The sequence below is a fragment of the Danio rerio genome, chromosome 20 (assembly GCF_049306965.1).
Source record: "Danio rerio strain Tuebingen ecotype United States chromosome 20, GRCz12tu, whole genome shotgun sequence".
NCBI lineage: Eukaryota > Metazoa > Chordata > Actinopteri > Cypriniformes > Danionidae > Danio > Danio rerio.
In genome coordinates, this window is record NC_133195.1 from 51195035 (window position 1) to 51207961 (window position 12927).

Consider the following 12927-nt stretch of genomic DNA (forward strand, 5'->3'; position numbering starts at 1 on the left):
TTTTTTAAACACATTTTTAATCATAATAGTTTTAATAACTCATTTCTAATAACTGATTAATTTTATCTTTGCCATAATGACAGTAAATAATATTTTACTAGATATTTTTCAAGATACTAGTGTTCAGTTTAAAGTGACATTTAAAGGCTTTACTAGGTTAATTAGGCAAGTTAGGGTAATAAGGCAAGTCATTGTATAACAATAGTTTGTGCTGTAGACTATTTAAAACAGATATTGCTCAAGAGGGCTAATAATTTTGACCTTAAAATGTTTTTAAAAAAGTTAAAATCCGCTTTTATTCTAGCCGAAATAAAACAAATAAAACTTTCTCCAGAAGAAAAAGTATTATAGGAAATACTGTGGAAAATTTCTTGCCCTGTTAAACATCATTTGGGAAATATTTGAAGAAGAAAAAGAAAAATTCAAAGAAAGGGCGAATCATTTTGGTTTCAACTGTATATAACAGTGTTTATGATAATTATTTTTAAAAAAACACATATTTCAGAATCATTAAGTATTTTGTCAAAGTTTAAACTTTTTACAAAACTGTCATTATCTTTAAGTAAAATGTAAATTGCTTTATCCTTTTTACAATGGCATAGTATAATACAGTTTTTAAATATTATGTCATTTTTCTAAAAAATTTTATTTGTGTTATGAATTTAAATTATAAATATATTTCCTGCGCACTTTAATATTGAATGATTTAAAGTTTAATGCAAACACTGTAACTATCAAAACATGATTTTCTTGCTTGAGTATACTGACGCAGCCAACTCATCAACTTTAAAGAGAATTTTCTTGTAAAGAGAATGACCTCTGAAAAAAAAGACTATTACCCAAAACATTTACCCAAGTAAATACCGAGTAATACCGAGTTTCACCCAAGCTCAGGCCATAAAAATAAGATTTTGATTATATTTACTTATTTTTTTTAATTATATATATATATATATAATTAAAAAAAATAAGTAAATATAATCAAAATCTTATTATATATTATGTGTATATATATATATAACTAAACTAATCTCTAAGCTGATTTCTTTTATCTTTGCCATGATGACAGTAAATAATATTTGTCTAGATATTTTTCAAGATACTAGTATTGAGATTAAAGTGACATTTAAAAACTTAACTATGGTAATTAGGAAATCATTGTTTAACAATTGTTTGTTCTGTAGACAATCAAAAAAATACTGCTTAAGGAGGCTAATATTGACCTAAAACTGCTTTAATTCTAGCTGAAATAAAACAAATAAGACTTTCTCCAGAAGAAAACATATTTTAGGAAATCCTGTGAAAAATTCCTTGCTCTGTTAAACATCATTTGGGAAATATTTGAAGAAGAAAACAAATTCACAGGAGGCTAAATAATTGTGACTTCAACTGTATGTTTATATCAGGGGTCACCAACCTTTTTGAAACTGAGAACTACTTCTTGGGTAGCGATTAATGTGAAGGGCTATCAATTTGATACACACTTCTTAAATAACAATTTTTCTCAATTCACTTTTAATTATACGTTACTATTAATAATTAATTATATTCATCCACTGCAGTGGTTCTCAAACTTTTTCACCAAGTACCACCTCAAAAGAAAAGTGTCTCTCCAAGTACTACCAAAATGACCAGTATTGAAATAAAGTAGCGTAGTTGGCCAAATTAAGTAGTTTATGGCAGAGTCATATTCATATTTCTACAATTTATGAATAATTTTGAAATATATATTGCATGTACATGACATATTTGTAAAACTTTTTGAAATCTAAACATTAATTTGTATGTATTGGTAGGGAACCCGTTTTTCTCAGAGGATGTCAAGCTGACAAAACATTGCTGCAGCTCTGATACAAGTTTTATTTATGGAAAAAATTAAAAAGCTCTGCAGTGTTTGGGTGTTCTGTGCTTGTCTGAGATAATTAGTCTACTGAAAATATAAACCATGCAAAATATGAAGCTGATCAGTTGGTCCGTGTCACGTGACTCGAGGTGCAGCATTCTAAAAAGTTAAGATGTTTTCAACTGAGCATACCTGGAATACGCGAGCGCGCCATGCTGCAGTTCTTACTCATTTCACTAATCTGAGGGTTAACTTTTGATGCTCAGGTGACCGAGATGTAACAAGAGAATACTGTCATTTTTCAAAATAAAAGCTTTTTCAAAAAAAATTATCGTTCGGTTAAATAATAAAATAAAACGGAAATAAAATGAGGCGACAGGAGAATCAGTACCAGTCCTTACTTTTATACAGATTGCATGAAAGGAGATTATTTGTTTTCGACTTGAATTGGTTAATGCAAACATAGACATATCAAGCTTTCTTTAGAAACATCTCACATGTTTCTTTGTCGAGTATTTGCTGAGTTTCAGTTCATTTTAATGACGTGTTTTCCTTACACCGTCTACTGTTGCGCGCTCCTCATGCAGGCTGTTTGTAATGTCAAAGCTTCGTGGGCGTGGTCGCATTAACTAATGAGCTCAGACTGAGAAGCTAGACATAGCGTTGGTTTCATACTGATTACTTTATTAAACAATATTTGTTTTCAACATGCATAGCTGCGTTTAAAAGTAGACACTTAAAGCTTTATAATCATATGTGTCTCATCTCTGGGTGTTTTATTTTCGCAGAGTTTCAGCGCATTTTACTGACGCGTTTCTAAAAACAGTTCACGGAGAGAGAAAAGACAGAATGCCTACACTGTTTATTATCCTTGTTTTGCAAAAGCACACACATTTGTTTTTGTTGTGAGTGTACACATTTAAAGGTAGACACCTAACAGATTCGATTGATGTATTGATCTTATTTGTACGATCAAAACTGAAAGTGTAATTTAGGTTCATTTCAGCTCAATGAGGTAAAAACTTGTCAGAACGCGTATACGCGGTCTTCGACCCCAGGGGGTTAATAATAATTAATCTCTTGTTCTGCGTCATTTGGATTGATTTTTAGCAGCTGATGACTCGATGCACTAAAGTAAACATTCTAAGCACAAGAGCTTTGATCGTAGAATTTCTAGAACAGCCAATGTGGATCACATTGGTGTTATTGCATGCATCAAACGATTAAAATTGTGTTTACTTTTTCTTTAATTACTCAGTGATTCCTCCGCGTACCACTAGAAGTAAGCCCGCGTACCGCTAGTGGTACTTGTACCACAGTTTGAGAACCACTGATCTACTGTATGTGAAAACACTGATCATGTTAATGATTTCTCACAATATTTGTCATCAATTATTTAACAAGGTAGGAAACAGATAAATATCAATATGCAACACTTCATTTGTCTGAAATAGTTAAAAAAATGTTTACATACATTATACAGTAACTTAATGTCATTTTCAGTTTTACAGCAATGCAAGTGTGATTTAAAAAGCATAGATACAAAAAATTTAAGATAAATCTTAATGGTGATGCTATGGTGACCTAATTTTTTTTTTCAAAACAGGCCCGTGGACAACTCATGTGATCCTTGCGGGCACCATGTTGGTGACCCCTGGTTTATATCATTTATAAAAGCAGTATGATCCTAACAAAAAAAACATTTTTAATTGAAAATCTATAAAATATCTACTTACAGCTTCAGATTTTGGTGGGACAGGGGGTGGGGTCGACACCCTTGGCACTCTTCCTGCATCCATCTGCACCATAGCGATGTGGGTGGAGCCTACCGTTCCATCCAATGACGTAGTAGTGGAATGAAATGATATGAGGTTATGCTCCGCCTTCACTGCGCTCTCAGATGTCACTCCAAAACTTCCAGAAGTCTGATTGGTCCAGAGCTCCTCGTATGGAATCTCCTGCGACTCTGTCGACCAATCAGGCGTGACGTACTCTCGCTCTTCCCCATCGCCGTCACTAGAGGGCAGCGTGTGCGAGTCGACGAGTGAGTCTCTGCAGCCGTGTGAGATTGTGTGTGTGTGCGTGACCGCTCCGCCTCCGTACACACACAGAGACAGTCTTTGCAGGGATGTCCCCAACTCGTCACGCCCGTAGCCCTGAACACACACCCGAATTCGCCTCGGACTGAGACATTCCTCTGAGAAATCAGTTTTGACTTCACGTACGGCACGCGAATAATCGTCCGCATCGAAGCTTTCTTGGCAGCGCAGTGCGCACTGTAGCACCACCTGCTGGTAGGGAGCATCAGCGCGCAAAAGACCCTCTGGAAGTGTAAACCGTGGCATGTCCGTTAATAACAGGAAGTGAGAAGGCATCACTTCCTCTTTGCGAAGTATGCAGCAGAGAACAACAGTTTTGCTGATGATGCTAAGAAGTTTATATCGATGACCCTCGCGGATGGCGTGCAGGTCGTACGGATTTCGTGGAGGTCGTGACGGAACAGAAACGTTCACCGGTAGCCGCACGCGTTCAATAATGCTGCGTACGGTGTGTTCGCCTCCCTGCATCTGAAGCTCCTGCAGTGAGCGCGTGCAGAACCGACCACGACATTGGAATGGCAAACTAACGCTCTCATTGGTTCGATGGTTCATGCATATTAAACAAGGCATCTTCGTGCGTGCTGGACGTCCCAGTGCTCCTCCTGCTTTGCCCAGGCGGCGCAGTAGCGCCGTGAGGCGGGATTTCTCGCGAGTTGATTGGACGCAGAGCAGTTCTGCTTGGCCCATAAGAGTCAGTTCATCTCCCGCCTGCAGAGAGAAATTATACAACTCGCTGTCCTCTGTGAACTCCCCGGAAACCACCTATAGCAAGAGAAAGAGGGAGGAACAAATGTTTTAGCATTCATCCATTTTTTATTGGCTTGTGTGGCGAGGGGGCATGGCCGAGATCCGTGGGAATGGAATGAGGCCGCCACGTAAGTGGATACACCTGCGTTGCGCACCTGCCTCGAGTCCCACGGAAGGAGCTCTGGACTATAAAAGGAGAAACGATGGCAGAGGAAGCCGAGAGAGGACCGGGCCCGAACATATTTTACTTTTTGCTTTCAGTTTTAAAATATTTATTTATAACATGCTCCTCACGGAGACTGCCGTCTAAACCAAAACAAACGGACGGCAGCTCCTCACGGAGACTGCCTTCAAACTGAAAGCAAAAGTAAAATATGTCCGGGCCCGGTCCTTTCTCGGCTTCCTCTGCCATTGTTCCTCCTTTTATAGTCCAGAGCTCCTTCCGTGGGATTCGAGGCAGGTGCGCACCGCAGGTGTATCCACTTACGCGGCGGCCTCTTTCTGCTCCCACGGCTCTCGGCCACGCCCCCTTGCCACAGCTTGGTTTGGGTTTATCAGGAGTCGCCACTACAGAATGAACCACCAACTACTCTGACAAATATGCAGCAGATGCCCTTCCAGCTGCTGGGAAACACTCATACTAATACAGTATATTGATTCAGCATCGATATACCAATATTCGCACCTGCAATAGTCACATCACAAGATGTGCAATGTTGAGTCTGAATTATAGTTGAACACAAGCAACAGAATTGTATTTGATTACTGTATGTATGGAGAAAACATACAATTTATGCAGAAAAATAAAAATGTTTTTATTACTTAGAATTTTTGTCTTGTTTCTAGTCCAAATATCTTCATTTCTAAGCAAAACAAGATTATTTTAATTACCCCACTGGCAGATCATTTCACCTGTTTTTAAGGGAAAAACTCAATTAATTTTGACTCATTTCTTCTCAAGTTAAAAACAAAACTATATATTTTACTTGATCTAAGTATTTTTAGATATTTGGACTAGAAATAAGGCAAAACAAAGTAAGAAAAGCATTTATGGCTTTGTGATTGTTCAATTTCTGTACCAGAATACTGTTCGACTCCCCAGAAAATCCTCAGTGACCATCTATATTCATTCATTCATTTTCTTTTCGGCTTAGTGCCTTCATTAATCTGGGGTTGCCACAGTGGTATAAACCGCCAACTCATCCATGTTTTTACACAGCAGATGCCCTTCCAGGCGCAACCCATCACTGGGAAACATCCATTCACACTCATTCACACACATACACTACAGACAATTTAGCCTACCCAATTCACCTGTACCGCATGTCTTTGGACTTGTGGGGGAAACCGAAGAAATATTTAATATTAATTTTTGTTCATCTTTATTATATTGAATTGAACTGCAAATAGTTTCAGTGCACAATCACAACACTACTAATAAATTTATATATGTGAAATGCTGGCGTTACCTTAACACTAAATGTGATGGGTTCCATGACGAACACGCGATCAGGAAACACTCCTGCGATTTCCTCCACGCTTCCGAAATACTGAACCGGCTCACGGACATCCCGATCCTGATCCAATAACTTAAACTTCCCTGAGGACAGAGAAAAACACACTGAAACACACGAACACAGAAGCTGTCCATAGAGGTGATTTACAGTTAAGGTCAAAATTATTATTATTATCATTAGTGACGATACTACCGTTTACAAACTACAGTGGCACCGCCAGGATTTTGGAGTCATAAGCTGCGTCCCAAATGGCACACTATACACTATGCACTCATGCACTATGTACTTATGCACTTACACACTCAACAGGATAGTATATGTATGTAGTGTCGTCCCAAATGGCACACTAATTTTTTTGTACTAAGCGGAAATTCAAATCGTTTCCCTGATCACGTTTGACGGTTGCCAGATCAGTGAAATAAACAACCTAATTATCAAATAATACCTGCCGTGAGTATAACCGCACTCACCATCGGGAGGTGCTATAATCACTCTTGTAGGAGAATTTTGCTTTCACCATCCAAAATAAATAAAGTTATTCAACATGTGCGTCCGATAGCTCCGCCCCTTCCGCTACGTAAGCAAACCTGCGGTCGTTGAGTGTGTAATGAAGTGTCCATCATTACACACTTCATTTTAGCGGCTGAATGAGTGCATCATCCGGGTAATTAAAGTGCACTTAATGTTTTTAGAGTTTTCAGTGTGAACACACTACTTACACTATTTATACTACAAAATGGCGTAGAATAGTGCACAAGTATGCGATTTGGGACGCAGCTATAGTTTTGCAATGCTAGCATAGTACCGGTAAACCGTGCACCTATCAAGTACTGCTGTAAAACACATTTGCAGGTAAGCTACTGTGAAGGGGCTGTTGCGGTAACTTGCTGCCAACAGTGCTGCCAGTAAGTTACCACAAAAATACAATAAAATGTCTCACAGTGTACTTCAAAATGAGCATTAACACACAGTGAGAGAAACCCAGCTTATGGTATGTACTCATTTAGGGATGAGTGTGTGATCTTATAGGTCATTTTCACACACACAGATAAAGTGTGAGAGAGCGTATCTCTCTTTGTCTTTCAGTCTCCCAGCAACAGCTTTTCTTTCTGCTGGCCTATACCACACTCAGAGCTCAAATACTCTCTTTCACTTCTGGAGATTCACTCGTCTGTTCTGGCTGCATTTGCACAAAATAAATCTCTTGCATTGAAAAACTTCTGCCCTGTCATGTGAACGCCTCTAAAACTACTGTTTTAAACCAATCACAGCTACACTGTTCAGGGGTCAAAATTACACATTTTGCTTGGTAGCATCTATCTATCTATCTCCGTCCGTCCGTCCGTCCGTCTGTCTGTCTGTCTGTCTATCTATCTATCTATCTGTCTTATTTATTTATTCATTAATGGAATTTCATCACTATCTATCATCTATCTATCCATCCATCCATCCATCATCTATCCATCCATCCATCCATCCATCCATCCATCCATCTATCTATCTATCTATCTATCTATCTATCTATCTATCTATCTATCTATCTATCTATCTATCTATCTATCTATCTATCCATCCATCCATCCATCCATCCATCCATCTATCTATCTATCCATCCATCCATCCATCTATTCCCAAAACCCTACATTATCAAGGTCAAACACTCACACTGTCTTTAAAGAGTCATCACTAAACACCCTCTTTCAAATCATGTGCAAATCGACAATATCAGCGTCTTCTCATCTTCTGCATGTCTCAGCTGTGTAAAAAAAAAAATCATCCTTCTGTAATTCCATCTTTGTTATTAGCACTCTATCAGTCTATCTGCAAGACGTTAGACACAAATGACCTCATTCCTCCCTCTCAGCATCTTACAGCCTCCGGAAACCCCAGCAGATGATCTCATTGGTCACCTGACCTAATGGTGCGGGTGGCGGGTATATTAGGTAACTTGTGTCCCGGGAGAGGAAGTCCAGCACTGTAATGTCTGCAATTCCGGAAGCTCGGTAAACGGGCTCCTCTGTGACTCCCGTGGGAATGACGTCAGGGTGAGGTAATGATAAGCTGGAGTTTATGAATGAGAGAGCGCTATTAAAGGGTCTGGGATTGAAACATTTGCCCCTGCTGGATATATAGCGTAACTACAGCATTCTGTGGGCAAAAAGCACCGTTATGCATTGACAGCCATTCATAAATAGTTGTCTTTTAAAGTGTAATACACAAGTTTGATAAGAACATTTGACCAATCAAAGTAGTACAGTAAGAAAGTTTTATTTTTTAGCCCTTGTATATTAGAATGTGTCTTGCTCAATGTTTTTTTTATGTTGTATATACAGTCAGAATTATTCGCCTTCCTGTACATTTTCACAATATTTCTGTTTAATGGAAAGAAGATTTTTTCAACACATTTCTAAACATAATAGTTTTACTAACTTATTTCTAATAAATCATATCTTTTATCTTTGCCATAATGACAGTAGGCATGGGCTTAAGATTTTGAAGGCACGATAACCTTTGATAAAAATATCACGGTTTGATGGTATTGTGATTACTACTCTAAAATATAATCTTTTTAAATGTCTGAGTAAAAACAGGGCTTCTGCAGGTTTAATCACGTCAAATTTAAGACTTTTAAAGACCTTTTTAAGACCATTATGAATTAAATTTCAGACTTTCACATGGAAAAACGCTCATAACTTTGAATATCAACTAGTGGATTTTTTTACGTGCTCCATTAAAATTCAGGTATTTCTTAGCAACATATTTTAAATAATGTGTAAAAACAAGCAAACTTTAGTTATATACATATATTTTTTTATTAGAATTACCTTAGCATTAAGTTTTAAAAGCAATAACAAACAAAATTTATACACAGCATAAATGTATGCATAAAACATGGAGAACTTTTAAACAAATGTTATTGTAAGAATGTAAGACAATTAAGCTATATTGCTAAATAGTTAATAAATTGTAATTTTGTCAAAACGTTTTTTTTTTATATAAAAATATTTTTAACCATTTATAATATTTTAGAACAGTAAACATGTCAGGCTAAATAATGAAAATAAATCATTGACTTCTGCTGTCTTCATTTGTTTCAAAAATTAAATTGGCTTATGAGTGTGTGTGGGTGTTTCCTAGAACTGGGTTGCAGCTGGAAGTGCATCCGCTGCGTAAAACATGCTGGATAAGTTGGCAGTTCATTCCGCAGTGGCGACCCCAGATTAATAAAAGGATGAGGCTGAAGAAGAATGAATGAAATACACACAAATTTTGTATGATTAATGGTTTAATTTTATGTTTTATTAAGTACAGGTAAGAATACATGTGTTTAATTATTACATTTTTAGAATTTTTAATGTAAAAATCATTCATAATGATCATGTTTGTTTCTGTATTGCCTGAATGCTTTGTCTTTATTGTATGAAAACACTCAATGCAATAAAACAGACTGAATTGTGTGTGTGTGTGTGTGTGTGTGTGTGTGTGTGTGTGTGTGTGTGTGTGTGTGTGTGTGTGTGTGTGTGTGTGTATGAGAGAGAGAGAGAGAGCAGAGACTGAATGTGTGTGTAACGAAGAGCCTCTAAGTGAGCATGTGGGAAGTTAAGTGCTTGAATACAACAATCAATATACTGTTAACAACCAATCATCTGCCTCTCTCCGGTCTGAGCGTCTTTCTAATAGTTCCATTCATTCATTTTCTTTTCGGCTTAGTCTCTTTATTAATTTAGGGTCGCCACAGTGGAATGAACCACCAACTTATCCAGCATATGTTTTATGCAGCGGAAGCCCTTCCAGGTGCAAACCATCCCTAGGAAACACCCATACACTCTCACTCAGACACATAGACTACGAACAATTTACCTTACCAAGTTCACCTATAGCGAATGTCTTTGGACTTGTGGGGGAAACCCATGACAACACGGGGAGAACATGCAAACTCCACACAGAAATGCCAACTGAACCAGCCGAGGCTCGAACCAGCGATACCTATTGCGCCACTGTGTCCGTAATTGACAAAAATCAGCTTTGTTTTCCTGATATATCTTAGCTTTTCTCTGCTCTGGGCTCAGCTTAACTGAATAATACTTAACTTGTACTAACAGAACTTTGGAAGGAAATATGGTATAGACACTAAATATGCCACTTTTGAAGTGGTGTGCACGCAAGCGCCGCGTTTTTTAGATGCTGTGTCAAGTTGAAAGATCTTGAATATTCACACAGTGCAGCTTATCAATAGCTATGTTTATAGCTATCAAAACCAATTCAAAAATGCTTATCAACTTTATGCGCAAAACTGGATTATCGCATAAAAGACGTGCGAATAAAGCAGTGATTCCATTCAACGAGTCAAAGCGAACAACATCGTCACTTCCTGATTAACTGACGCCAAACATTAACTGTAAAAACTGAATTTGCTGTGATAAGAGAAGCTGCGTGAATCTTGTCTACATTTAATAAATGACTTGCCTCTCAGAAAGTAATGCACGCAGTGAACATGCAGTGGCGTTTAAAAGCATGAGACGCGGAGCACAGACGCTCTTGATTCTGGAGATCATTAATAATATAATAACACTAATACTGAGATGGTTAAGGTGTATTAGAGTGGCCAAAACAACATTTCAGATGTTTTTCAATGTGCTCAGCCTGCTGGTTTATCCGTTCACACACATTTTTATCATCACAATACATGTTTTAATGCGCATACTGGAATTTGTTCAGTAAAAGTGTTTCTATCGTATTTTATGCACATCTTTTCTTATCAAATAAAAAGTTCATCCTACTCCGTTATGCGCATACTTTTTGTCAATACACATTTTCAAAATTGATCCACATCTTAGCATTTCTATCAACCGTTTGTTATGCACATATCCAAAATGCACATAATAATAGGTGGATGGAAGCGTAAGTACAGTCTGAATATCGCAGTTTTGCATTTTTTTTTTTTTTTTTGATTTGTCAACTTAAAACTTAATTTGCAACCCGAGTTTGATCAACTCTTTTTATGCAACAGGCTTCAGTGTGTATGTTGTGGTACCTTGATACTGTAATGGGATGTCTATTTTGGGTCCGATCACGTAATGGCCCTCCTCCAGGCTGTGGGCAGTGACGGTGGTCCACTGTCTGCAGGAGTGAAGCAGAATCACGTCCTCCTCTGACAAACCTTCTACATTCTCACCTGCACATGCACAAAAATACACAAATGATCGAAACAATTGCTTCAGCATTGATGCCAAAAATACACACAGGGCTGGGCGGTTAGTTGTTGTTGTTGTGTAGTTTATTTATAATAATAATAATTCCTCACATTTATATAGCGCTTTTTTAGACACTCAAAGCGCTTTACATATTCTTTGAGGAATCTCCTCAACCACCACTAGTGTGCAGCATCCACCCGGATGACTTGACAGCAGCCATATTGCGCCAGACCGCACATCACACACCAGCTGATTGGTGGAGAAGAGTGATGAAGCCAATTACGAAATGGGGATGGTTAAGACGCCATGATGGACAGAGGCCAGAGGGATTATAACGACCACAGGGAGTCAGGACCACGGTTTAACGTCTCATCCAAAAGACGACGCTCACTGAGCAGTATAGAGTCCCTGTCACTATACTGGGGCATTAGGACCCACACAGACCACAGGTTAGGCGCCCCCTGCTGGTCTCACTAACACCACCACTATTGTGTCCTAGCTGAATTATACTTCTGCGTCGAGTGATTGCTATAACCCATAGCACACAGAAAAACACTTGATCACCTCAGTTGATTTAAATCAGGGGTGTCAAATCTAAACTTGATAAGGGCCGCACTGAATGTTGTGAGTAAAATCAGGCGCCGTACATACACATTTTTAAATAAATTATTTATTGGAGAAAATAAAAGTGTATTGACAACTATATAACATCTCTTACACTTCATTAAACCACATTTATCAAAATAGTAAGGTTTTACATTTAATTTGTGTCACAGCAGGATTTTTCTCTAAACATGAAATAAGATCTCTAACCAATATAAGCATGAAACTGTACAGTAGGCTGGCATAGAACATTAGTCTACTTTAAAAACAATTTCATATTCAGAAAAAAACTGATGATAAAACAAAACGCCAACAACCGATATACCACATTGTAACAAACAACAGATGGTTTCTGATATTGTTTTTGATTATTTAAATTTATTTTATTAATTTATTTATTTATTCTTAATTATTGCACTTGTTCTTTTAGCTTTAAAAAGGCAACCTAATCATGAAATGATCCATGTCAATTGTCAATGCCTACAACATAACTTGTGGATTTCAGAGTAGTGATGGGTCGTTCATGAACGATTCATTCATTTTGAACGAATCTTCAATATGACTCTGGAATTACAAGTCTTCTGAGGGACTGATTCGTTCATCTGCGCATGCGCACATTTGTGCAGGTGGTATCGTTTATTTCAAGTCTTTTGAGTCGTTTAGCGCGGAAAGGCTGAAGCCAATCATATGGGTTTAGAGCCGGAAAAAGAATTGATTGTCCACCTCTCGAGTCCTCTATCGGGTCTGAGTCATTCGTTCCTCACAGGCCATTCATTTGCGTTTAGAGCCGGAAAAAGAATTGAACCATTCATCTCGACTCCTCTATCAGGTTTGAGTCATTCGTTCTTCACGGGCCAATCAAATGTGTTTAGAGCCGGAAAAAGAATTGAATTGAAAGGTGAACTAATTATCATGTCACCTAT

The 12927-nt window shown here is 37.8% G+C and overlaps 1 protein-coding gene and 1 long non-coding RNA gene across 4 annotated transcripts in view; one reads left to right on the forward strand and one right to left on the reverse strand.

Moving 5' to 3' along the window:
• Positions 1 to 12927, forward strand: part of LOC141379463 (uncharacterized) — a 47835-nt gene that overhangs the window by 19699 nt on the left and 15209 nt on the right. The window lies entirely within an intron of this gene.
• The window catches only part of gareml (GRB2 associated, regulator of MAPK1-like), a 33383-nt gene that overhangs the window by 11923 nt on the left and 8533 nt on the right, over positions 1 to 12927 (reverse strand). The window contains exons 2-4 of the mRNA XM_002665782.7: positions 11242 to 11382; positions 6159 to 6289; positions 3580 to 4704 (exon numbers count right to left, since the gene is read on the reverse strand). Coding sequence (XP_002665828.1) covers positions 3580 to 4704; positions 6159 to 6289; positions 11242 to 11382 — 1397 coding nt within the window. The remainder of the gene's footprint in view (positions 1 to 3579; positions 4705 to 6158; positions 6290 to 11241; positions 11383 to 12927) is intronic.